The sequence below is a fragment of the Cenococcum geophilum genome (genome assembly GCF_001692895.1).
Source record: "Cenococcum geophilum 1.58 unplaced genomic scaffold K441scaffold_8, whole genome shotgun sequence".
NCBI lineage: Eukaryota > Fungi > Ascomycota > Dothideomycetes > Gloniales > Gloniaceae > Cenococcum > Cenococcum geophilum.
Window position 1 is genome coordinate 1,885,235 of NW_027137566.1, and position 23,344 is coordinate 1,908,578.

General features: G+C 45.9%; 10 protein-coding genes across 10 annotated transcripts; 6 read left to right on the top strand and 4 right to left on the bottom strand.

The window, feature by feature from the left end:
* Nucleotides 1–4,153: 4,153 nt before the first annotated feature.
* Nucleotides 4,154–4,681, top strand: K441DRAFT_740930 (uncharacterized protein; the record flags this gene model as incomplete). Its single annotated transcript, XM_067654369.1, has 2 exons — nucleotides 4,154–4,359; nucleotides 4,444–4,681. Coding segments are annotated over 2 exons (444 nt in total), but the record flags the coding sequence as incomplete, so codon positions are not given.
* Nucleotides 4,682–5,207: 526 nt separating this feature from the next.
* On the bottom strand, nucleotides 5,208–6,217 carry K441DRAFT_604801 (uncharacterized protein). The gene is made up of 2 exons (XM_067645353.1): nucleotides 5,792–6,217; nucleotides 5,208–5,735 (listed from the first exon to the last, which is right to left on the bottom strand). Exons 1-2 carry the CDS (start codon nucleotides 5,999–6,001, stop codon nucleotides 5,445–5,447), a joined length of 501 nt encoding a protein of 166 aa, XP_067507538.1. The 5' UTR covers nucleotides 6,002–6,217; the 3' UTR covers nucleotides 5,208–5,444.
* A 150-nt stretch (nucleotides 6,218–6,367) lies between these two features.
* K441DRAFT_545301 (carbohydrate-binding module family 48 protein) lies at nucleotides 6,368–8,164 on the top strand (the record flags this gene model as incomplete). The annotated part of the gene is made up of 2 exons (XM_067642804.1): nucleotides 6,368–7,203; nucleotides 7,462–8,164. The coding sequence occupies 2 exons, from the start codon at nucleotides 6,368–6,370 to the stop codon at nucleotides 8,162–8,164; spliced, it is 1,539 nt and encodes a 512-aa protein (XP_067507539.1).
* A 203-nt stretch (nucleotides 8,165–8,367) lies between these two features.
* Nucleotides 8,368–9,615, bottom strand: K441DRAFT_654963 (uncharacterized protein). Its single transcript, XM_067647763.1, has 2 exons — nucleotides 9,528–9,615; nucleotides 8,368–9,457 (listed from the first exon to the last, which is right to left on the bottom strand). The coding sequence occupies exon 2, from the start codon at nucleotides 9,447–9,449 to the stop codon at nucleotides 8,751–8,753; it is 699 nt and encodes a 232-aa protein (XP_067507540.1). The 5' UTR covers nucleotides 9,450–9,457; nucleotides 9,528–9,615; the 3' UTR covers nucleotides 8,368–8,750.
* Nucleotides 9,616–10,099: 484 nt separating this feature from the next.
* On the top strand, nucleotides 10,100–11,742 carry K441DRAFT_674692 (SET domain-containing protein RMS1; the record flags this gene model as incomplete). The annotated part of the gene is made up of 4 exons (XM_067650781.1): nucleotides 10,100–10,223; nucleotides 10,326–10,909; nucleotides 10,965–11,198; nucleotides 11,248–11,742. 4 exons carry the CDS (start codon nucleotides 10,100–10,102, stop codon nucleotides 11,740–11,742), a joined length of 1,437 nt encoding a protein of 478 aa, XP_067507541.1.
* A 56-nt stretch (nucleotides 11,743–11,798) lies between these two features.
* K441DRAFT_654965 (uncharacterized protein) lies at nucleotides 11,799–14,467 on the bottom strand. The gene is made up of 3 exons (XM_067647764.1): nucleotides 13,887–14,467; nucleotides 12,921–13,712; nucleotides 11,799–12,870 (listed from the first exon to the last, which is right to left on the bottom strand). The coding sequence occupies exons 1-3, from the start codon at nucleotides 14,046–14,048 to the stop codon at nucleotides 12,109–12,111; spliced, it is 1,716 nt and encodes a 571-aa protein (XP_067507542.1). The 5' UTR covers nucleotides 14,049–14,467; the 3' UTR covers nucleotides 11,799–12,108.
* A 2,348-nt stretch (nucleotides 14,468–16,815) lies between these two features.
* K441DRAFT_685067 (uncharacterized protein) lies at nucleotides 16,816–17,800 on the top strand (the record flags this gene model as incomplete). The annotated part of the gene is made up of 2 exons (XM_067651843.1): nucleotides 16,816–17,085; nucleotides 17,135–17,800. 2 exons carry the CDS (start codon nucleotides 16,816–16,818, stop codon nucleotides 17,798–17,800), a joined length of 936 nt encoding a protein of 311 aa, XP_067507543.1.
* A 234-nt stretch (nucleotides 17,801–18,034) lies between these two features.
* On the top strand, nucleotides 18,035–20,641 carry K441DRAFT_703593 (ATP-binding cassette sub-family F member 3). The gene is made up of 4 exons (XM_067653484.1): nucleotides 18,035–18,769; nucleotides 18,832–18,996; nucleotides 19,048–20,189; nucleotides 20,248–20,641. Exons 1-4 carry the CDS (start codon nucleotides 18,311–18,313, stop codon nucleotides 20,372–20,374), a joined length of 1,893 nt encoding a protein of 630 aa, XP_067507544.1. The 5' UTR covers nucleotides 18,035–18,310; the 3' UTR covers nucleotides 20,375–20,641.
* A 117-nt stretch (nucleotides 20,642–20,758) lies between these two features.
* K441DRAFT_654971 (protein FYV10) lies at nucleotides 20,759–22,633 on the top strand. Its single transcript, XM_067647765.1, has 4 exons — nucleotides 20,759–20,910; nucleotides 20,976–21,512; nucleotides 21,568–21,756; nucleotides 21,823–22,633. The coding sequence occupies exons 1-4, from the start codon at nucleotides 20,860–20,862 to the stop codon at nucleotides 22,252–22,254; spliced, it is 1,209 nt and encodes a 402-aa protein (XP_067507545.1). The 5' UTR covers nucleotides 20,759–20,859; the 3' UTR covers nucleotides 22,255–22,633.
* Nucleotides 22,373–23,316, bottom strand: K441DRAFT_545709 (uncharacterized protein; the record flags this gene model as incomplete). The annotated part of the gene is made up of 3 exons (XM_067642825.1): nucleotides 22,373–22,907; nucleotides 22,966–23,059; nucleotides 23,118–23,316. 3 exons carry the CDS (start codon nucleotides 23,314–23,316, stop codon nucleotides 22,373–22,375), a joined length of 828 nt encoding a protein of 275 aa, XP_067507546.1.
* Between the last annotated feature and the right edge of the window lie 28 nt (nucleotides 23,317–23,344).

Below are 23,344 nucleotides of genomic sequence, written 5' to 3' on the forward strand. Positions count from 1 at the left end.
TTTNTATAGAGCCTTAGTAAATACCTTTAGCTTTCCTACTAATTAGATATCTTCTTTCTGCCTTTTTATTTATACTTCTCTTTATATAAAATACTATAAAATAAAATAAAAATAGGAAAAAAGAGAAGAGACCCAGTAGTTTAAATTTAGTAACTTTTTTCTACTCCTTATTATCCTCCAGTTCTATAATCCAATCCTTACCCTCTAGTGCCCCCACTGCCGCTACTATAGGCTAAGAATTTATATCGTACGACGAACATTAAGCTCCATAATCCCGCTACTTATAATTTCTATAGCACCCACCACAGAACCCTAGGAGACTTTGACATTTAGTGAAGGGGCGAGGGCCTACTAGATGATATAGAGTCGCCGTATAAGCCTTATAAGGCTAGTATTAATTAGCTCTCTACCTTATATAAGTAATATAGGTTACTTATAGTTATATTTAGAGACCCACGGCTTTAAATTAGAATTGCATTTATATATAAGGGCCTCCCTATCCGCACCTGCCTCTTTAATATACCCCCTACCTAAGCCTCTATATTAATCGCCGGTAAAGCTTTTACCCTCTCCTGCTTATCTTAAGAGTAGTTAGTTATATAGGTATATCGTACAGAGAGGAGAGTTTACTTATAGTATAATAATGTTGCTAGAGAATCTGTTATATAGTAGGACAGGAAGTATACTAAATAATTATATTTCCTAATTCTCGATAAAGGATAACGTTAGTAGGATTTAAACTTATAATTTATTAAGTTTAAAGTTAGTATATATTTACCTATGCTACCTACGCGCCTTTAGTGGTTACCTTTTACCTAAAATTATTTTATTTATATGCCCCCCTTTCCCCCTTTAGTGTTATATAATATACTCCTTATATACTTTCCCTTATACGACTATAAGGGAATACTTAGAATCTTATAAGCTGCCCAGTCCTTTATATACTTTAATGCCTTAAGTATTTATAGAGTAGTTCTTATATAATTCTATAGAATACGGCGTTAAGAACCTAAAAATACTTTCTTTAGCTTATTACTTATTCTAGGTATTAAAAGAAATTTAATTATAAGCTGTAAGAGTTATAGAAATCTTATATACTAAAGAGGCTGATTTTACTATTAAATAGCTGTTATACGGCTATTAAGCGGAATTAGATTCTTATTAATGTAGTTATTAAACTTATCTAGACTCTATAGACGAGTATATTTTAAATAATACTAAAAATAAGCCTTATAGAAGGCAGAGAGATTTTCTTTAGACTTTAAAGGCGACTTTTAAGCTTTCTTAGTTGCGTACAATATAGTTAAACCTAAAAGTATTACTTTCTTATAGAATCTCTCCTAGAGCTTTTATACGCTAAAGAGCTTCTTTTCTCCTTTAACGGTAATATAATTATTCTAATCTTTTAAGAAAGCCGTATAATACTCTAGGTCAAGAACTCGTGCCGCTAGATAGTAGGGAGAATTATTTAGCTTCTTAACGTATTCCACAAGCTTTTCCTTAGTATATTAGAGTTAAGGAGTTATAAACTTATTCTTAGCTTTAGTAGCTATTACCTATAGGAAATAATTAGCTAAAGAAATATTAAGAGTATTATATAATTTACTAATATGGTCTATATTATATCCTTAAGGATATTAACTAATTCTAGAACCCTTTCTAATATTATATAATTTTTTTAAAGAAATAGAGTTACTTTATAGAAAGACTAAAGGAAATTATAAATTATATAAAGATGTATCCATTTACTTATTAAGAGGATATTATCTTTTAAGTTATCCTTATAGTGCTCTATATAGAGTTAAAGCCTAGCCTTTACCTTATCCTCTAGAGCTATATATAGCATAAGAAACTAGCTATTCTATCTTATATAATTATTTAAAGGAACCATTTTACTAGTATATTTAATAAACTATATTATATGGTTAGCTAAGCTGCGGATATAAATAATATAGTTATAAAGCTTTCCTATCGGCCCCATAATATTTTAAATATTTTTACCTCTTTTATGCTTTTTATCTAATGCTAGCTCTAATTCTTTATCCTTTTTTTTCTTTCTTTTAACTAGCGGTAGTGCTTATTATANAACTTCTTCTTCTTNTTNCTCTTCTTNTTTATNCTNTTNCTTATTNTCTTTATTATATAAGTTTATAAGCTTCTTATCCTTTTTTAAACTAAATAGAAAGGCCTAAATAATAAGATTAATAATATGCCCCTAATAGCGAATTCTTTAATATATTACGATCTAGTTAATTTTATACTTAAGGCTAAGCCATTAGCTAATCGTACGATAGAGAATATTATTTAATCTAGTATTATCGCCAATAAAAGCTCTAATCTTTGTTTTAATGCTGTACTTAATAAGAACCAGATAAAGCGCCTCCTATTAATCTATATTACTCTAACTAGATACTATATAAAGGGCAATTAAGGGGTTCCGGTATTTATCCTAGATATTAATAAAGCTAGTATAAATTCTAAGAAGAAGGGAATAACTTAGAGAGGTCTAGATATCTATAGTAAGGTAAATATTTATTTTTATAGATTAAAGTACTTTTTATATAATATCTTAACTCTTAGTAAAGTGTTTAAGAATCTAGGCTATAATTGTTAAGTAGTATATAGGGATAATTAAGGGTGCTTCTTAATTTAATGCTTTTATAAAAGTATAAAACTCTAGCTATTTTATATATAAGAAGGGAAGCTGTTATATAATAATTAGATCTAGAAGTGCTTGCTTTATAGTATTTTAATATACTATATGCTTTAGAACCTTACCCTTAAAACCTTAAACTTCTCCTTTTACTAAAAGCTTTTAATATAGTTCTAAAAAAGATCTTTTTCCCCAATCTTTTACTATTATACGCTTTTAGTTCTTTACTAAATTTTATTTAATATTATATTTTTTAAAATGGCCTTATAATCTAATAGTTAAAGAATAGTGTCCTTTTAGGTTTTAAGGAGGATAGTATTTACAAAAGTAGCGTTTCTTTATATAAGCCTTTTCTTCCTTTATTACCGTATAAGTATGTTTATAAATTAAGGAGACTTATCTTAAGATCTATATTATATAAGTAATTAGGATTAAACCAGTATTAGCTTTAGTCTTAACGCCGCTTAAAAGGGTAGAAAGTATATTAACTTTAAAGAAATTATTATCGTTAAGGTTTTTAGGGTAAATTTTACTAGTACTAGCTATATTTATAGCGTCGTATAATAGGGGGTAAAGGTTTAGTTTCGTAGTTAAAAATTTTACGGATATTTAGATATTATCCGGATATTATCCGATATCCGGGCTATCCTCAGATAGGATTATTATCCGCCCGACTGGATAGGATAATTTATCCTCCGCAAGCCTGGTCTTGATCCTGGTGTTCGCGCACAGACCACGCACTCTACCCTGACGGGTTAAGGGACAGGTCTACCATAACTGCGTAGCCTTGCTTCCCTACATTCTAGCGCGCTGCTTGGCGTGTAAAACAAAAACCTTTCCACTTTTGGTACCACACTTCGGCTTTCCAGGTAAAATCTCCAGCCCTTCATTGTATCTGCCTTTACCAACAGCAGGCGTTCTCCAGACCCGCGTTTGGCAGATCAAATTGCACTCTATCATCTTTAGACGATCATACCGGGCGCGATAGGCATATCCAAACGGAAGACACTGATAAAATCTCTCGACGATCTCGGCCTTTGGTTCTTTCCACTTTGGCACACCATCAGGGCTTGCCGTGCAGCAACTTAATCTCGGTTTATGCTGCGGCCCAGTTATGAGGCAGCGGGCTTAGAAACCTAACTATCCCTCAGAATTATCACTTTCAACGCCTACAGTCATATATGGCCGTTATCTCATTGTCCTTATGATATGCTGCTGCCTCTTGTGCTTCGCCGTGGTATGCTCATGACAATTTGGTCGTAGATGCAGGTAGTTTTTGCCACTCCCATTATCCTGCCTTACGATCGTCCGCTCTTTCCGACCCACTCAGCACGGAAGAGCCCCATACACCATGAGACAGGTCTCCGGGAACGAGATAGTCCATCTGGATGAGCAAGCGCCCCTGTACATTATGGAGAAGCTCCTTACGTGCGGACGATATAACCGTCGTCTCGCTACTATGCATGTTGCTTGCATCGATGCTTGGTACGACCGTAGACAGGCTTCCGTGCCAAGCAACTTCGATTCAACAACCTCTTAGCAATGGACTTCATTCGCCCCATCGTTGTAACCCTCTATATGCTGGCAGTTGCCTTCGTCATTGCCGCGGCCATTGTTGAAAGCGGGCTCGGGTTATGTTCGTTTACCATATGCCGTACTGCTATCCTCATTTGCCTCGTCTTCTATGTGAGCAGCAAGGTGACTATGTAAGATCTCCGTCTAGTTACCCAAGTGCCTAGATCAGAAATCTATCTTTCTTCTTTTCGTTTTAAGAACCTCTACATCTGAAGACTATTGTATTCTAACGGAAATACGTATATACTCTTAGTCGAAAGAGCCCACGTATTGCGTGCACCTTACCTACGACGTGCTCATGATTGGATATGGCTTGCAAGAATGATAGTCGTTGCTTCTGGTTTTGGAACCATTATAGTCTTTGCTTTCATCTACCCTCTCACTGACCTCTCTACTACGGATGGGAAGTGCCGCATTGGTTTTCCATTGAAAGTTACAATACCCCTACTCTAGAGTCTTCATCTACCTTCTTTAGCCCCTTTTAAGCTTTAGTGAGCTGTCAAACACCTCCCCACTCCGGACAAACCGGCTAACCAGCTGTATTCGCTGTACTGAAAACTAAGGAGCGACCGGATAGCGATTATCTATATCCAATCAACAAAAATTTTCCGAAGTCAGTCGAAATGTTGTTGTGGAAATTCTTGATCGGATCTGCCCTTTTGATGCTACTAACAGTAGCGAGCCTAGGCCTGCTATATCACATGAAGGGACGGGAATTACAATATGCATATTTGACGGTATGTCTAACTTTCATGATCCATTCCTATCAGGTTAAAGCACTGTTATAACCTTTATAGCTCTGCTACGAAAAGCATACTACAAATAAACTCGTTGAAATTGCGGTGTCTTGCAGACGAAATCATAGTAACCTGGGCAGTTTGTATAATACGCTGGCTAACAGTCGACTCCATCGAAATAGATGGAAGAACGATGGCTTTGTTAATTCAATCGGATATCATTAATCCCAGATCGACAGGTGCTGGAATCTCGCTGTGATGAAGCTGTATTTCCAAAGGTGTTGGAGTTTTTAATTCATCTATCTAGAACAATGGAATTTACGGCGCCCATTACAGCCACGGCTTGTTTCACTTTCGCACTTTCCGCTACCTTCACTCACCTTGCAATGCGGCATAGGGATTTCGATTACATTTCACACTCCGGCAGAGACATTGGGTATCATTAGCGCATGGTATGGTACACGACCTCTCCCCCGCAATTAAAAGTCGGAATCCTCTTCCTCAATTATAGTTTGTGAAAGCAGACCTCGTTGGGGTTGGATTGTCTCCTCCGTCTTCAGTAGAGGTGGGCTCAATGGGTAATCGAGAGACTGCATCTTCTTCTTGCGCCTTGCTGCCCGATATGAAGCTGCTGTCCTCCCCTTTTCTTGTGTGTTTCCGGCGGTAGAGTCGATGTTGAGTACCGCGGAGAGGAAACCAAAGCAAAGATGGATAAAGCCGCCAGCCACGAATCCGATGAGACCTGCGACGCCTAAATATATGTAGATAGTCTAATATTGCAGACTCTTAGTCATAAAGCCAACTATTAACACGGCCAGATTCTTACCTCGATGTTGCTCAGCAACTGAGGGTGGAAAGGGAAGAGGAATGTTCCCAGGAGAACGTGACCGAGATGTGTCAGAGGAAGAAGAAAGAACTGCACGGCGTACCAGAGCGGCGACAGCGCAATCAAAAGCCATTGGACGAGTTTGACGATGGGGTAGAGGATGTAATAGAGAACTGTGAGCGTGGCGGCCAGATAGTCGTAGGCAGTCATGGTGATAGTTTTGATGGGTTCGTGACAGTCATGTCATGTTTCTAGAAAGGTTAAGGAAAGGAAAGGCAGACCCGGCATGGCATTTAGACTTTAGACCCGCACCCTCATCACCATTAACACCAAGCGAGCAAGGTAGTGAAAGCTGGTATGGCAGGTATGCGGTGGTGATCTGAGATGGTTGTAAGATGCTGGCCTGTGCTGTGGCCGAGGGACTGCGCACCCCCCCTGCAGCGTGTCTCTTAGCAGGTTGCCTCCTCCCGACCCGAGATCTCACCTCGATATCTGAATGGGACCAAGAGTGTGCCAGTCCAGCCCTACCGAGCCCACAGCACTCTTATATGCCCCCCAAACGCACTGGCAGAGGCCATGGGAAACAATCCCTCCCGCGCAACTACACCCACGAGCAATCCGCAGTCCCCGGCATCAGCGACTGCGTCACATGGCTCCGCGACTGTTCACCCAAGTCACTCAGTGCGGAGGGAGCCGCGTCGCCGTGAAAGCATCCAGGCGCTTTCTAACGTCAAGGCTACTGCCGCCCCTCCAAGTGCCAGTCTTGAAAGTGCCACCGCGCATTCCTCCACTGTCCGCCAGCATTCTCGTAGCCGATCACAGACAACCTCCGCCGCGTTGGTGACACCGCAACTGCGAGCCCACGACATACCCTTAAGAGAGAAGCCCACCCTTGAGGAGAAGATGGGCAATGACCAGTCCCGTGAGAAGCTTGCGAGAGAGTCCACGCCGCCGCCCGCGCGCCCATCTCCTCTAACAAAACCGGTTGATGTCCCCGCACCTTCGGCGGAGACCTATAACAGATTCGGACCTGCAGCCATTGGCCCTGCCGTTTCTTCCCAAGAAGCATATTACATACCGCCCTCGCAGTCTCAGTACACCCGGCCTCCGCGTCTGCCATTACCTATCGAGGAGGAAGTGCATACGCCTGGCTCTCCCATCATCTCCCCCGCAGACCTATCTGCCCCTCTTGATCCTGTTGACGTGGATGGCATACTGCCGCGACGGTCCTCTGTGCTGAGCAGTACGACGGTGGATGATGATGACCTGGGAGATGGTCTTCTTCACGGAGATGAAGCTGGTGCTCGACCAGCCGTGCCAACACTTATCGAGTGGACACAGGGAGGCGATCGAGTTTACGTGACAGGCACTTTCGCTGGTAACTGGGATCGAAAATACAGGTTACATAAAGAGTAAGTGAGATGTTTCCGTCATGTGCGTCTTTGCTTTTAACCTTCTCTCAAAACCTTCAAAGCCTCGTTTGATCCGCTCATGCGCCCTCCCCTTCGCATGCATCCTTCCGTACAGGCACATTTTTCACACCCAGCCCGAGTCCTGAAATCATGTCAATTAGCAACGCGAAGTGTACTGAGTTAACATGTGAAATGCCAACTCGTTCATTTGCCTAATGTTGAGGTTGCACAAAACGCTGACATTACATACGACTGCAGTGGTCCTAGTAAACATAAAGATGCACTCTCCGCAATCATCAATCTCGTCCCGGGTACCCATCACCTTAAGTTCATTGTGGACGGGGAGATGCGGCTTTCGGATTCTCTCCCTACGGCTGTGGACTTCACCAACATTCTCGTCAACTACATTGAAGTGTCCCCAGATGATCTTCCTCAACCTCCTGCGGCTGTCGGCATTGCTGGCAAACAACCAGAGCCCGCACCTGTACCCGAAATTGTAATACCTCCCGGACTTTATCCCCCTCAGGTTCTGCCCCCAACCCCAGAACTTAGACCAGTGGCGCCTAAAACTCCACTGCAGCCTATTGCTGAAGCTCGCGCTCTTACTAAGCCGGTTCCAATCGCGCCCTCGTCTCCAAAGCAGTACCACCAAGTGATACCCCGCTATTTGGCAGATCTGGACGCGCCAGAAGAATCCCAACGGTTTGGTCGTGCCAATGCAGCAGTTAGCAATTTGCCAACGCCGCCTACACTACCCATGTTCCTCAGCAAGAGCATTCTCAATGGTACCACGCCAATGAAGGACGATAGCAGTGTTCTAATCATGCCAAACCACACAGTGCTGAATCATCTGGCGACAAGCAGTATCAAGAGTAATGTTCTAGCGACGAGTGCAACAACAAGGTATAAGCGGAAGGTGAGTTTTGTGGAGCAATATAGGCCAGATGGCATTTCCCATTAATGCGTTGCAGTTTCTTACTACCATCATGTACAAACCAACAAGCGTGAACGGCGAATAAGTCGAATAATACCTGCAAAATTGCATCCAAGGACTAGGAGCCATAACTGCTTTTGCTCCCTAAGCATCTAGCATTGAAGGGGCACAACTATGTTCGCGTATGAGACTCACATAACGACGATGATCACGATGGTTAGGCGTTTTTTTCATCCTCTCAACTCTGTAGATGGAAATTAATTTTAGGGTGTCATTTAGCTCACTACAGGTGCACTAGAGAATCTCGGGCATCTAGGTAGAGGGGGAATCTGGACACCGGCATGAACATTTTTCAAGTTAGGATGGGTGGGCATAGATTTCTGGCGCTTTCCTTCAACCTCCCTCTAATTTCCTGGTACGGCGCATCAATCTTAAAAGTGTTTTGAGATTTCTCTAGATCATGTGGCTCCTCAGGATCACCTTTCTTTTCAATGTTCAATACTTCTAAACACGGTTGAAGAGGCGATTAGTTATGCGCCGTGAACCCCACTCCAATTAAATGCTGTGTACTGATATGTTATTCATTTCCACGTAAATTGTCCGCATCGGCCCCTCAATCCCTCCAACCAACAAACACTTCGTCCGTTCTATACCTTTGTGTGCACGTACTATCCTCCAATTTTGTCCTAACTCCTGTCTCGTATGCGAGCAACCCGGCGTGGGCAATCATAATTCCATTATCAATGCAAAATCTCTCGTCAGTGGCAAAGACACTCCCGCCTCTATCTCGTGCCATCAGTCCCATCATTTCCTGTAGCCGCTCATTACAGCCCACCCCACCCACAACTAACACTTGATTGGACCCCACATGTGCCATAGCCCGCTCAGTTATCTCAACGAGCATCGCGAACACGGTCTCTTGCAGCGAAAAGCAAAGATCCTCTTTCGTTACTATTTCACCCTCCTCAGTTTTCAACCGTTTCTCTTCGGGCAAATCATCTGATATTTGCGCCGCAAGCACATCCGCCACCGCTAATATGCCAGAGAACGACGCATCCATGCCTTTGACTGCATATGGTAGGTCAATCAGATTCTTCCCCTTCTTTGCCAGCTGCTCGATGTTGTAGCCAGGCGCAGGATCATTTGGGATTCGTATTGTGCGCGCGAAACGGTCAAGACAGTTACCCACGGCGAGATCTAAGGCTTCACCGAAGATGCGGTAGCAGCGCGACGAGTAAGCTATGACTTGAGTGTTGCCGCCGGAAACGTATAGCACAACCGGGTTTTGAGCGCGAGTGATTGCGCGACCCATTTCAATATCTGAGGTATGAAAGAATGATGATCAGCAGCCCTGGGTGCCATGCAGTAATGTGGAGTTTGCTCAACTCACGCCCCACGCAGTGGTTAACTCCAACCAATTCCTTTCCCCACAGTAGCGCGAGCGTCCTTGCGGCAATTGCAACGCTCTGCAACGGCGCACCCATTCCTGGTCCTTTTGTATAGCATATGCAATCTAGATGATCAACCATCACCCCTGCCTGGCGCATCGCCTGCTTAATCAGCCTTACAACCCATGTTCGGTGGTGTTTAGCGGTGTCTTTTGGGAGGAAACCTTCTCCAGGCGGGGAAACATATGTGTGGCGGAGGTTTGCGAGGATTTTCGGGGGCTTTGAGAGAGACAAATGCTGGATGATGCCGACGCCAAGTTTGTTAGCGCTGCCTTCGAGTCCGAGGGCTATCATCCTGTGTCCAAGACAGCAAAGTGCTCGCGTGGTGTTTGTGACGCAGGAACTTTGATACGCCAAGAATTCAGGTTATCGATAAGGCATGGAACAACTCCCGGAGCCGCTTAGCCTACTGGAGATCCGCTAAAATGTCCACCATTAAGTTCGCCAATAGCGAATATTACTCTTGCTACAATTCTTCCCCCAACACTCCTTTTGCTTGACCAAGTATTCAGCAATGGCAGACGATTTCCAGGCTGAATCTGAGGCCTTTATGGCCTGGCTAGCTAAATCTTCAGCCAATATCAGCAGCAAAATCGCGCTTCGGGACCTGCGGGAATATGATGCTGGACGCGGTGTGGGTAAGCGGATATGTCTTCAAGTAATTCTTGAGATAATCCTCCCAAACTTCTTTAACTTGCATTCACTGGGTAAGAGAGCTCGTCGGCTGATCTACAGTTTAGTTGCAATTTCACATATTGCAGAGGATGAGCTTCTCTTCAGCATTCCCCGCACGTCCGTACTCAGCGTAGAGAACTCTGCCCTTTCCGTCAAACTCCGCGAAGCACTCCAAGGACTCGACCCATGGGCCTCTCTCATCCTCGTCATGATATACGAGTATCTGCAGGGCGCAAATTCTCCTTGGGAGTCTTATTTCGATGTTCTGCCTACCGAGTTTAACACGCTTATGTTTTGGTCCGAGGATGAGCTGGCAGAGCTTCAGGCCAGCGCTGTGCGCGGCAAAATTGGGAAAGAGGGAGCGGACAATTTGTTCAAAGAAACAGTAATACCAATCATTCGAGAAAACGAAAAGGTTTTCTTTCCGGAAGAGATTCGACGTAATTACGCATTGTCCGACGCGGATCTGCTGGTCTTGGCGCACAGAATGGGCTCGACAATTATGGCCTACGCCTTTGACATCGAGCCCGTGGAGTCCAATAAAGAAGTAGACGAGGAGGGGTATGCTTCAGAAGAAGATGATGAAGCGCTCCCGAAAGGTATGGTGCCGTTAGCAGATATGCTAAATGCCGACGCGGATAGGAATAACGTATGACGCCACATCTCGTCCTTAAGACTGCAGTTTTTGCTAACCCAGTGGATAGGCGAGACTTTTCTATGAGAGTGACGTATTGACAATGAAGGCACTTAAACCCATTGTTGCCGGAGAGGAAATATTCAACGACTATGGTCCTTTACCCCGTTCGGACTTGCTTCGGCGGTATGGATATATCACAACCAACTACGCGCAGTACGACGTGGTTGAGGTTCCTTTCGAAATCGTTTGTGAAGTTATAGAATCTGAAAGCCAAATTTCAGCATCTGTTGTTGAAGATAGAGTAAGTTATGCATCGAATGCGTCAGCTAAACGTATCTGACACCGGTTAGCTTTTATATTTGGAAGAGCACGGAATCATCGACTCCGGCTATGATATCTCATACCAAAGTCGCCTTGGCCAGGATCTTGTGGGAAACATCTCACCTGAACTCCTTGTCCTTATCGAGACCTTCCTGGTCCCCACAGCTGAGTTCGACCGTCTTAGAGCTAAAGGAAAATTACCAAAAGTCGACAACCTGTCACCCCAAGGAACAAAAGCCCTTTTGAGTATACTCAGAAATCGGACTACGCAATATTCGACGAGTCGTAAAGAAGACGTGGATATGCTCTTCCAATTGGCTAGCGTTACAATTCCTATAGAGATAGCTTCTCAAAAACTGAAGCGAATGAAAATGGCCATTGAAGTGAGAATTGGGGAGAAATTGATATTGGAAGAGACCGAAAAGGCCTTGAAAGAGACGATCGAAAGAGCGGGAGAGGACCCATTGAAAAGGAACGAGAGGAGCCCCCAGGCCAGCGCAAACAAGAAAAGGAGAATTGCCTAGACTTGGCTTTACCATAAACAACGGACAGGATTTCACAGCAATAGAAAAGATATGGTGGCAGCGGCTCGGGTGAGCTACTATTATTGTTTGTTTCTTTATGCCAGTGATGGCTACTAATCTACATGCTCCTAGGTTTCTCCCAAAAAGCTTCCCTCAAGCTGGTTTGGCGGACTTGATCATTCGGCACCGAACGTCCACTGGAGGACTATTGTACATGAACAGAATTCAGTCTTCCATCAAAGACTCTAAACTCGCTCAGTCGCTCGAACAAGATACAGGACTCGAAAAATCCTTGAGAAGTCAAGAATGGTGTTTCACGGAGAAAGTAACAATGTAATCGGACTCCAAGATGAGTGAGCAAACCTTTCAGCCTGCAGCATTCGAAGGTGGCAATAGATGTCCTGATGCCGATCTGTTGTGGTTCTGGTGTAGATGGTTCGAATCTCCAATACTCCTCTGGACAACACCCTGCCCCTTTTCACCCTGTCTGTCTATCATCATACGGTACTTGATGTGCAGATTATCATATGGGTCAACAAAGTACAGCTGCTCATCCTCGCTACTATCGCCAGAATATTTGTGTCGATCAAGGACGCGCTCATCAATTGGTTCTGGGCATGGCCGTTTCACGCCTCGACGGTCGACCATGACTCGCCCACCTCGCCCCTTGCGACGTCGATATCGCCGCTGGTCTAGGTATGGCACGTCGTCTGGCGGTGAAGCATAGCGAACTACGACTCTGTTTCGCTTCTCCGTCTTGTTCATATCTTGGTCAGCATTCAAATTGTCACCAGAGTTTTCAGATGACACTGATGCTGGGGGTGTGGGTAACTGTTGGCAAGTTACCGGACGGAAAGTGGATCTGGAGGCTGCCTGCTCCAGAGGCGGAGTAATTGGTCGCCAAGTAAGATCTTCCCAGCCCTGGTTCCACTTCTGGTGCTTGGCCAAGTTCTCTTCGATGAAACTATTGATGGCCTCTTCTTTCTTTGCCAACTGTTCTTGTAAAGACACGAGGTCGGAGTCTAGCAGGCGACCATCTGGACGTGTGAGTTGAGGTTTTGGTCCCATGCCAGGAATACCGCGTTGCACGGCTGTCGAATCCACCTTGGGCTTCGGTTTCGGTGCCGGCTGCATTCTGGTCAGTAAGTCCAGACATATCCTTTGGATATCTCAAATACCTTCTGGTTGATGAGGTCTTCGTCATCTCCTTTAATACTGAGTTTCCTCTTTACCTCTTTCACTGCAGCACGTTGCTCGAAGATCTGCCTGTCAATGGCCAGCTGTTCTCGGCCCATTACCTCTCGAACCTTGACCCTAGACATCAGGTATCGTGCCTCCTCCAGTTCCTTTCTTAGTTTCTTTAATTTCTCTGTCACCTGCGCATCTCTGCCACGCGTCTTGCGGACCTGCCGCACCTCGCGCCGTCGGAAGCACACGTATGGGTCGGAGTCATCTGTCTCTAAGTTTGTCTCGAATTTCAAGGTTGGCATTAGACCCCGATTGTTTGTCAGCAATCGTTGATTCTTCCAATGCTCATAGATATCTTTCGCAAATCTCCTTGAGGATTCGCTGATCGTCTCATCGAATTCAGTTTCAATTTCCTCGTAGGATAATACTGGAGGATTATCCACTGCCGCATACGGCTGTTTCGTTTGGGCAGTTTCCTCGAAAAAGTTCATCACTTCTTCAAATTCATCTTCAGCACATTGGATTGCCTTTCCCTTCTTTTGGTTCATCTCCTTGAGAAAGAGCATATCCTCGGAGGTCATGCAGTAAGGGCATCCTACGCAGTCCTCTACGGTGGATGAAAAGCGGATATAAGTGGCTGGCTGGGCGAAATGCCGCGGATAGAGCTGCTCATATTGCAGACTACTCGCGACGGCATCAGGAGTTGGAATGTAGAGTTGTGCGACCTTACCGCCGGTCGCTGCAGCTTGAGACGCGGATATTACGGCTTGTAAGTGATGTTCCTATTTTGCAATGCATTAATACTTCAATTCCATATTGCGAGATGCAAAAAGGTGAGTGGACTAAGCAGAGTATCGTAATGATGACTCATCACGTAGTGATATCGAAGGTGTGGAATCGGGCAGAAAAATAGGGGGCTGTGAAGGTGATGAATCGGGCTAAGCGTGAAAACTTACGATTTCCTCGCCTTTCTCGACACCGGTTTCGACCTTGGGAATGTGGCGTTGCGCGTCGTCGTCGGGCAGCTTCTCGACCTCATTTTCGCGCAGCACAGGTAGGTTTTGCTTTGTGGATAGTTTGCGCTGGCGAAACCGCTGCCCAGTGGCTCGTTGCGTCATGTTTGGTGGTTGTAGACAGTAGCAAGAGGCGAAGGTTGTAGCGTAGCCGTGATCCCGCTGCGCGTACGCTGGCTCCCGGGCGCCTAAGCTTGGCGCAAAATCTGCGCTCGGTCGCAAAGGGCGACGGCCTAGCGGTAGCTGCGCGCGAGAAAGCGGCGGTTACGAGCTCAGCTTGTGCCCCAAAATCCTCGTGAGCCGTGTTAAATGAAAGCCCTCGTCGAGAAAAGTCGATCTAGCGGGTTTTTGGGAGTTTCACGATAAGTTGTGGTGAATGTTTTGATGGATTTGCGTGATGCAGTGATGGTCGGTCGCGGGCGTGGGCGGGTTGTTGGGGAAGGCGAGAGCAGCGGGCCTGACCTTGTTTGGCCTTGAAGCGAGCAGACGAGATTAGGGCGGCGCGCGCAGGATTCCTTTTGGATTGCTAGAGGAAGGGCGACGTTTTCATTCCTGCAAAATAATATATGTATATATATATATGCTACAAACATGCTAAAATAATATTATAGCATCTTCTATTGTGACTTTGCTGCTATTGTGACTATTGTCATTGCGTTTTGCGCCCAGTTTGTGGTTTTCTTTTCGACCACTACGATACTTCAGTGACATGGCCTCGCTCAGCTCCCTTCTTAGGCAACCGTAGTTTCCTAAGAGACGGTGTTAACCTTTCCCAGCATTTCCGAGAGCCTCGTACCGCAGCTGATCTATATAAAGCATACCTGTTCTCCAGTGTCGCTTTCGAAAGTTGCAAATGCAGTGCACATGCGAGGTGAAAGATAGTTGCGGATACCTATCGGAAAGCATCATTTCTAGCCAGTCAAGTCTCAGATAACTATGCCTTTCGTGTCCAATAGTTACACTCTCGTGAATTATTTCTCGCGATTGATTCGTCAAGTCTTGAAGTAATACATCATTGGTGCATCGTCGTGTCGGTGAGAGCAACGCATTCACTTGCATGACATTTATCCAATGCCTTTCAAAACCTGCGTCCTTTTCTACTGGAAATCGAAGCCTAGCTTTTTTAAGAGAACAACAACCATGCCTTCCGTCGGCTGCATGCGCTGGTGCCCTCTTTAACCGCTTTCGGCTGGCATGCTATGTCGGGTTGGCTCCGTTTTCGTATATCCTTCTGTGCATTCAAAGTTCTGAAAGGCAAAATTACAAGAAGTCGGGGCTGAGGGCAGGGCCAACCTTTAGCGATGGAGTTGTTTTGTATACTAATACAAAGGTATTCAAGTACGCCAAATTCTAGTGTACTGGTGGTGCAATTGCGTTGTACCAATCGTGTCTCTAAACCAGATATTAGCACCAATAACTATTGAAATGGTCACCTGTGCCAGAAAATTCACTGATATTGAAAAACGAGAATAAAAACGAAATAGAAGATCAATGGGCGGTACGTAGGGTACATTGAGGAGCAAAAGGAAATTTTAAAAAAAAAGTACGATTTAATGCTCCCAGCCAGGTTCGCCTATAACCAGCTACGCCATGGAAAGCTGAATTCCAACCGAATCGGAAGACATAAAAATTTCAGTATATGTAGCTTTACAGCTGAAGGAGGGGTAGAGAAAACTTAACCTCCTTGACAAAGGCCAAATTCATTACCCGAGACTCGAGCATGTGCACATTGCATATCTATAGAACTAATGCACATATGATGCCCCTAGGATGAAACACAATATAATTGTATTTGTCAATGATATTCCACTCCTATAAAGTCTATAGATGAGCGTATGGAAGCTGCGATTTCCGCCAAAAGGACCACTACGTTCCCCTCTCCGGGATTCTTTTCTCGGCATAATATCCAAACCTTTAAAGACGTGTCATGATCTTGTCAAAGCAATCCTTCTGAAGCACTCCACCAGCTATTCGCAGAGCCTGTAAGATTCACAATAAACGCCTGATCACTATCCGTTGGCGCAACTTGAAGAGTTGCCCTGTCGGTAATGCGCCTGGGCAAGTATTTACAAAATTGCCTTCGGCGCTTTCAGTTAGTTTTCCTTTGTTTTGATGATGTGTGCGCTCCTATTTGGGACATCTTTAGAAATCTTCGGTCGAGGAATACCGGCGAAGGAATCCAACACCACCCTTCGTCCCGCCAACCCGATCCTTTGTTACCTTTCATCATGCTCACTTTGCATAGTTCCTGCGAGGCAATTATGCGTTAGCTTCCGAATCATATTCTTTCTATTATTGCGCGCCCTTCCTTCGTCATGCAATTCGTCGATGCGACAGCCCACTTCCTGCCTAGCTTTGAACTGGCACTGCGAAGAGACACCTGTGGTACCTTTGTACTTTATATGAGCAGATTTATAAGAACAATTTTACTGGCCGAACAGCACCGTGAGCTCCCACAGAGTGGTTATCCGATTAATTGTGTGGCAAACCTCACCATAAGCTTTCCGAGTGCTTCACATCAACGGCAGAAGCAATGCGACACTTTGGCTTATGGCTAAGGGAAGAAAGCCCCTATGAAATTATAGTGCGTGTATCTCCGGTTCTATATACAAAATATGCTGAGTGGCCGAGGAGATTCTTGAGCTTCTTGGATCGTGTACGTACTCGTTACGTTATGGTAAACCTTCTAAGGATCCGAATGCTCTCCAGTTTGGAATGCGATCGTCATACGCGAATACGTGCTTGTGGTGAATCCGTGTTCCCTTTGTAATGCTATTATTCGCTGTCTCTTAATACTCAATACTTTTTCCTTTCTTCCACTTTCTTTTCTCTTTTCCCGCGGAGGGTTTAGGGTTATGTCACCTGTTTCAACATGAAAATACCTACGGCGGAGGACCTCAACTTCGACATAGACAATTATATAAACCGATACATTCCTCCCTCCCAGCTTTACCGACTGCCATACCCCATCTCTAGATTTCTTGGCTACCGCAGATCATCAGAGCGAAGGGATGTTGGGAACGTCCTTGTCTGTATTTGGTCATTCATCGGAGCGTTTTGCGGACTGGCTGTAATTGCTGGCGTCTTCAATTCCAGCCTGTTAATACAACAGGATCACCCGCCTGTCTTGATTGCAAGTTTTGTAAGCCTTCCTCTCATGACACTTCTCAGGTCTAGCTAATTTCAACGAGGGTGCGTCTGCTATTCTTGAATATAACGCTATCCGGGCATCTTTGGGCCAGCCTCGAAACTCCATCCTCGGGCATGTCATATCAGCAACCCTTGGGGTTGGCATCACAAAACTCTTTAAGCTTCGGTCAGATTTTGAGAGCATTCGATGGATAGCTGGTGCAGTCAGCTGTGGCGTGGCTTCAAGTGTGATGGTTATGACAAATACCATCCACCCACCTGGAGGCGCCACGGCAGTGCTCGCAGCTACTCAATCTAATGTAACCGATATGGGATGGCATTTTGTGCCACTGATTCTTCTCGGTTCGACCTTGATGTTGCTAGTTGGCCTTATCATCAACAACATCCAGAGAAAGTTTCCCGTCTATTGGTGGACCCCGGATGACATACGCCGCGAAAAAGATGACGATGTTGAGAAGCTCCCTAAAGGTATTATCACAACAGGAGGGAAACAGCTGGACGCCCCAGGTCTCTCGAGTGGACTCTACAAACTCATCGTTACGGCAGACTATGTCACAGTTCCTGATCAATTTTCGTTAAGCATTAAGGAGGTTGAGATGTTAGAGGGACTGAAGGATAGGATTCGCGAACAGCGTAGTTCCGAACTTCATCGTCGTCCCTCTGCTGCTCTTAGCGCAGAGCGTATGACTGTGACACCCAAGTCATGAAACACATTCTCAATGCGCTCTGACGGAGGCTAGCGATTCGTTAGAGAAAGAATTATGAGGAACTAGCTATCGTATTTCACTGATAGGAAAACGTTTATTCCGAAACTGTTGAATTATATGCATATGTGCAGAGAAAAAACCTTACATGTGATTGGGTAGCGCGCTTTCATGCCTCCACAAGTCAAGGAAAGCCCTAAGATTTGTTCGAGTTCGTCTCTTAATCCTTGGTCGCCTTGTCCGCCCACAACTTATTTGTCCCGCTGCCAACGCCGATTTCTTTTCCCTTCGTCTTTCTACAACATTTGCATCCAGACAAGTGTTTTAAGAGCCAGTGCAGCGTCTTCATTACACCGTTTTCCTGAACTTCAAGCACCCCGTGAGGCTTTGCCCATAAACCTTCCCTGCTATCGATAACGACCCACCCCGCCGGCCACGCCTGACGTTTCTCCAACACTTTAAATTTTCTTCTTTCCACACCGAAATCCTATTCCAAGACCACCACAGTACACCATGGTTTCCGCGTCAAAAGCTGCTCGCCAGGCCAAGCGTGCCGCCGAGGGCAAAGATACAACAACAAAGAAGACTGCAGCCTCCAAGGTTTCCTCGAGGGCTGCATCGAAGAATGCCTCAAAGGCTTCATCCGTGAACGGCGATGAGCCAGAACAACTTATAGACGCCGAGGACGCAGACGATACAGGCATCAGTGAAGAAGTCAAAAAGCTAACACTACAAGAGGACGAACACGGCTTGTCAGATCGAGTCACCACTGGTGTGTTGGCCTCTCTAGAAGCAAGCCGTGATGTGAAGATCACGTCAGCCTCCCTCGTTTTTCACGGCAAAGTTCTATTCAACGACACTACAATCGAAGTCAACTATGGACGCCGCTATGGTCTGTTGGGAGAGAACGGATGCGGCAAATCGACGCTCCTTAAGGCCATCGACAAGCGCGAGTTTCCCTTCCCGGAGCATGTTGACATCTACCTATTAAACGAGGGCGCTCCTCCTTCCGACCTCGGTGCATTGGAGTGCATGTTGACATCTACCTATTAAACGAGGGCGCTCCTCCTTCCGACCTCGGTGCATTGGAGTGGGTTGTGAGGGAGGCTGAAAATGAGTTAGCGCGGCTGGAGAAGCTGGCCGAGGATATTCTGGAGAAGGACGGACCGGAAAGTCCTGTTCTGGATGAGTTATACGAGGTAAGCCGCTACTTAATGTAGTTGGCAAAGGGCAAGGCTAACCATCAACAGAGAATGGAATCTATGGACCCTTCGACGTTCCATACTCGCGCATCACTGATTCTTACCGGTCTCGGCTTTAACAAGAAGACCATTACAAAAAAGACGAAGGATATGTCTGGTGGTTGGCGAATGAGAGTTGCACTAGGTAAAGCTCTCTTCGTGAAGCCATCGCTTCTTCTGCTGGACGATCCTACCGCACATTTGGACTTGGAAGCCTGCGTGTGGTTGGAAGAGTACTTGAAAAAATGGGACCGCACCTTGATTCTGGTATCTCATAGTATGGATTTTTTGAACGGTGTCTGCACAAATATGATCGATATGCGCCAAAAGCAGCTCATGTACTACGGAGGAAACTATGACTCCTACATCAAGACACGAACGGAGCAAGAAGTCAACCAGCAAAAGGCCTACGAAAAGCAACAGGACGAAATTAAGCACATTAAGAAATTTATTGCTTCGGCGGGTACATACGCCAACTTGGTCAGGCAAGCAAAGTCACGACAAAAGATTCTGGACAAGATGGAGGCAGATGGCTTTATCCAGCCCGTAGTTCAAGACCGTGTCTTCACCTTCCGATTCGCTGATGTTGAGAAACTACCACCACCTGTACTTTCTCTCGACGACGTTACTTTCTCTTACTCCGGAAAGCCTGCGGACAACCTCTATGAACATCTAGATTTCGGCGTAGACATGGACTCCCGAACAGCCCTTGTTGGCCCGAATGGTGTCGGGAAATCGACATTGCTCCGTATCTTTACTGGCAAAATTTCTCCCACTGCAGGAACTGTCTCCCGACACACCCATTTGAAGCTGGGAATGTACAGCCAGCACTCTGCTGAGCAGCTCGACCTCACCAAGTCGGCACTTGACTTCGTTCGCGACAAGTACAGCAACAAGAGCCAAGATTACCAATATTGGAGACAGCAGCTTGGTCGTTATGGTCTGAGCGGAGAATCCCAAACAGCAAAGATGGGCACGCTTTCCGAAGGTCAGAAGAGCAGAATTGTTTTTGCTCTACTGGCTATTGAGGGACCTAACATGATTTTACTTGACGAGCCTACCAATGGTCTTGATATCCCAACGATCGACAGCTTGGCAGACGCCATCAAAGCATTCAGCGGAGGTGTTGTCGTTGTTTCCCACGACTTCAGGTAAGATCAGTTGCTGAAATCACTCTTTACTCGGAGCAATTAGGCTGACTTGTAGTAGATTGCTTGACAAAATCGCGAAGGATATCATGGTCTGTGAAAATAAAACCGTTCGACGATGGGATGGAAGCATCGGAGATTACAAGAACCACCTCCGGAAGAAGATGGTGTCTACTGGAGCTGTGTAAAGTCAGTCAGTGGAAGCCTGCTGGTATCAAAAATCGCTCCTCCAGTTGCAGAATGCTATGATGAAGATAGTGGGGTTTGATGTAGAGTCTAGGATTACTTCTGCACGTCTAGGCTGGCAGCATAGGAGGGCCTGCTTCAGTGTCTGCATTTGGCGGCACCTAAATTCTGCTGCGTTCATGATACGGCATTGGGTCTAGAGGAGTTTTAGAATAACTTTTTCCAATGAACATAAAAACGTCATGCGTAATCATTCTGCGCTATACTGTAAGATAAGCCCATTTGCTTTCGTGAAATCCCTAGACGGAATGGTGTTCTTTAATTCGCAGCACATGGCCACTTGACGATCTGTGTATGGCGACCCCACCAGCACACATCTCATGGCTCAACTTTTCCCGCAACCGCACCCACTTATGCAGCACCCACCCATGCATAACTATTGCAGCTGGGAATCCTCCGAGCAAACATATAGGAAAAAGCACCAGCCATGGCCGAACTCACGACAACGAAGCTCAACGCAGAGTCCCATCTGCTGCTCGTATGGTTCCCACCCCAATAAGCCCGCAACTCAGGCTTGAGCTTCGTCTCTGACTGTACCTGCAGGACCAGCCCCTCCTCCGCATGCCGTACGAGCTGTCCCGCAAGAACTTCAAGACAGCACAACGATACGTCGAAAGGGAGCGTGAATTCGTCCTTACAGCGCTCAAAACGGCAGCCAACGCCGCCATCTCGTCACCTAACTCCTCCGACGCCCTCAGCAGTCTCGACGGCATGATTAGCCGGATGCAAGGGCTTAAGCGTAAGCTGGAAGGTTTGCATGAGGAAGAGAAGGCAATTCACAAACACTCCCGCACCCGCATCCAGCATCTACAGGACCTCTATGATATTCCTAGTCTAGCGGACGTCAAGTATGACGAGTGGAGCCGTGTTAGGCTGAACAGGCTGCTAGTGGATTATCTACTGAGGAGTGGGTACGGAGAGAGCGCGATGGCCTTGGCGAAGGAGAAGGGCATCGAGGAGCTGGTGGATGTAGAAGCCTTTGTGGCGTGTCATAAGATTGAGGCTAGTTTGAGGGCGGGTAGGACGCAGGAGTGCCTTGTTTGGTGTGCAGATAATAAGCAGGCGCTGAAGAAGTTGAATGTAGGTTTCTTCCTCTTTCACAAGTAGGGTGGGTTGCTGACACGGTGGCGGCTAGAGCAATCTGGAGTTCGAGCTACGGTTACAGCAGTATATTGAGTTGGTACGAAGCGGTAATACCCAGAAGCTCATGGAGGCAACGATGCACGCGAGGAAGTATCTGGCGCCGCATCAGGATACGAACTTCGCGATACGAGCCGCAGGTTTGCTCGCATTTCCCCCAGAGACACAAGCAGAGCCATACAAGGTACATTCCCTTGTCTTCCGAAGTTTCTACTAGTTTTCAACTAGAATATGCTAATGTACATGGCAGTCACTCTATTCTCCTGACCGCTGGGATTTCCTCTCAACCCTCTTCATCAAAACCCACAACGAGCTATTCTCGCTACCATCCCGACCCCTTCTCCACATAGCTCTCTCCGCCGGCCTTTCAGCACTCAAAACACCATCCTGCCATTCTCAATATGCCAGTAGCTCTTCAAACGCTTCCTCATCCACCACAACCGTTTGCCCGATTTGCTCGACTGAGCTGAACGAGCTTGCCCGGAACGTACCATATGCACATCATACCAAGAGTTACGTCGAAAATGACCCAGTGGTGCTACCAAATGGTAGAATATATGGCCGGGAACGTCTCATGCAGATAAATGAGAAAATTGGCACACCACCCGGCAAGATCAGGGATCCAACGGATATGGCGCAGCTGTACGATGAGTCGCAGATCAAAAAGGTTTTTATATCTTAGGTTTCGGCGTCCGGTCAAATGACGTGACATTTCTTTGGAAAGTCCATAGCGACGGTGTTGATGGTTTTGGCTTGGTTCGGTTGGCGTACATAGCAGCAGGAAGCTGATCGTATATAACTCAATCCTCACCGTCTGACGAGCTGTCGTCGGCCTTTCTCTTCTTGTTGGCATCGTTATGCTGCTTCTCGCTATCGTTGACCTGGAAGATATATGTCCTCGCATCGCGCTCCTCTCCTTTCCATCCCCCGCCACCCTCGATGTTCCCAAGTGTACGTGCGTGCTCGTATCCCGGATATGCATTGCTTATAAATTTGAAGCTTGTTACAACCTTCAATCCAACATGCCGTGCCAGATCCCTGATATTCCATAATGTGTACGGTTCGCCTTCGAAGAGCGTAACAATTATAGTACCATCAGGGGCAAGTAGCGGGTGGGCAGCGCGGAAGAAGGAAACGAGAAGCTCCTGATTATACCGGACCTGCCTGTTGACATCCGTGCTCTTACCACCCACATGTGGGAAGTTGAATATGATTCTATCCCACCGCTGGCCCTTCCGCATAACTTTTTGCTGGAGTTTTGTGGCATCAACGTTGTAGAGCACGGATTGCTCAAGGGATGTAAGGTAGTCTATGTGAGTTTTGGCTTGGGGGTATCTATGGGAGCTCAATTAACTTCTGTTGTTGAGGGGGAAGAAAATGATGGAGGGCGTACTTCTGCAAAAGCTCATCCTCGCTGTCGAAACATGTTGCGAGGACATTAGCGCAGCCGTGCTCGGAGACAATGGAGCGGGCGAAGGAGAAGTCGCCTGTGGAGTGCAACGTTAGTATTGCAGGTACCACTGAATGTAACTATGCGGGCAGTACCTTCGCCAACGAGGAGAATATGGTCATTGGGTTCGAAGGGAATAGTTGGGCGTGCTGACTGTGGCTTTTGGTTCTTTTTGGCTGTGTCATTAGCACGTTCAATCTGCTGTCGATTGGCTTTGCGGCTGTTGGACTTGTCCTCTAAAGATTTTTTAGTTTTCGCTATTTTCCCTGATTTCACCGGCTTCAGATCGCGCATCGCCTTGCGCATTGCTTTTTTGCGCGCG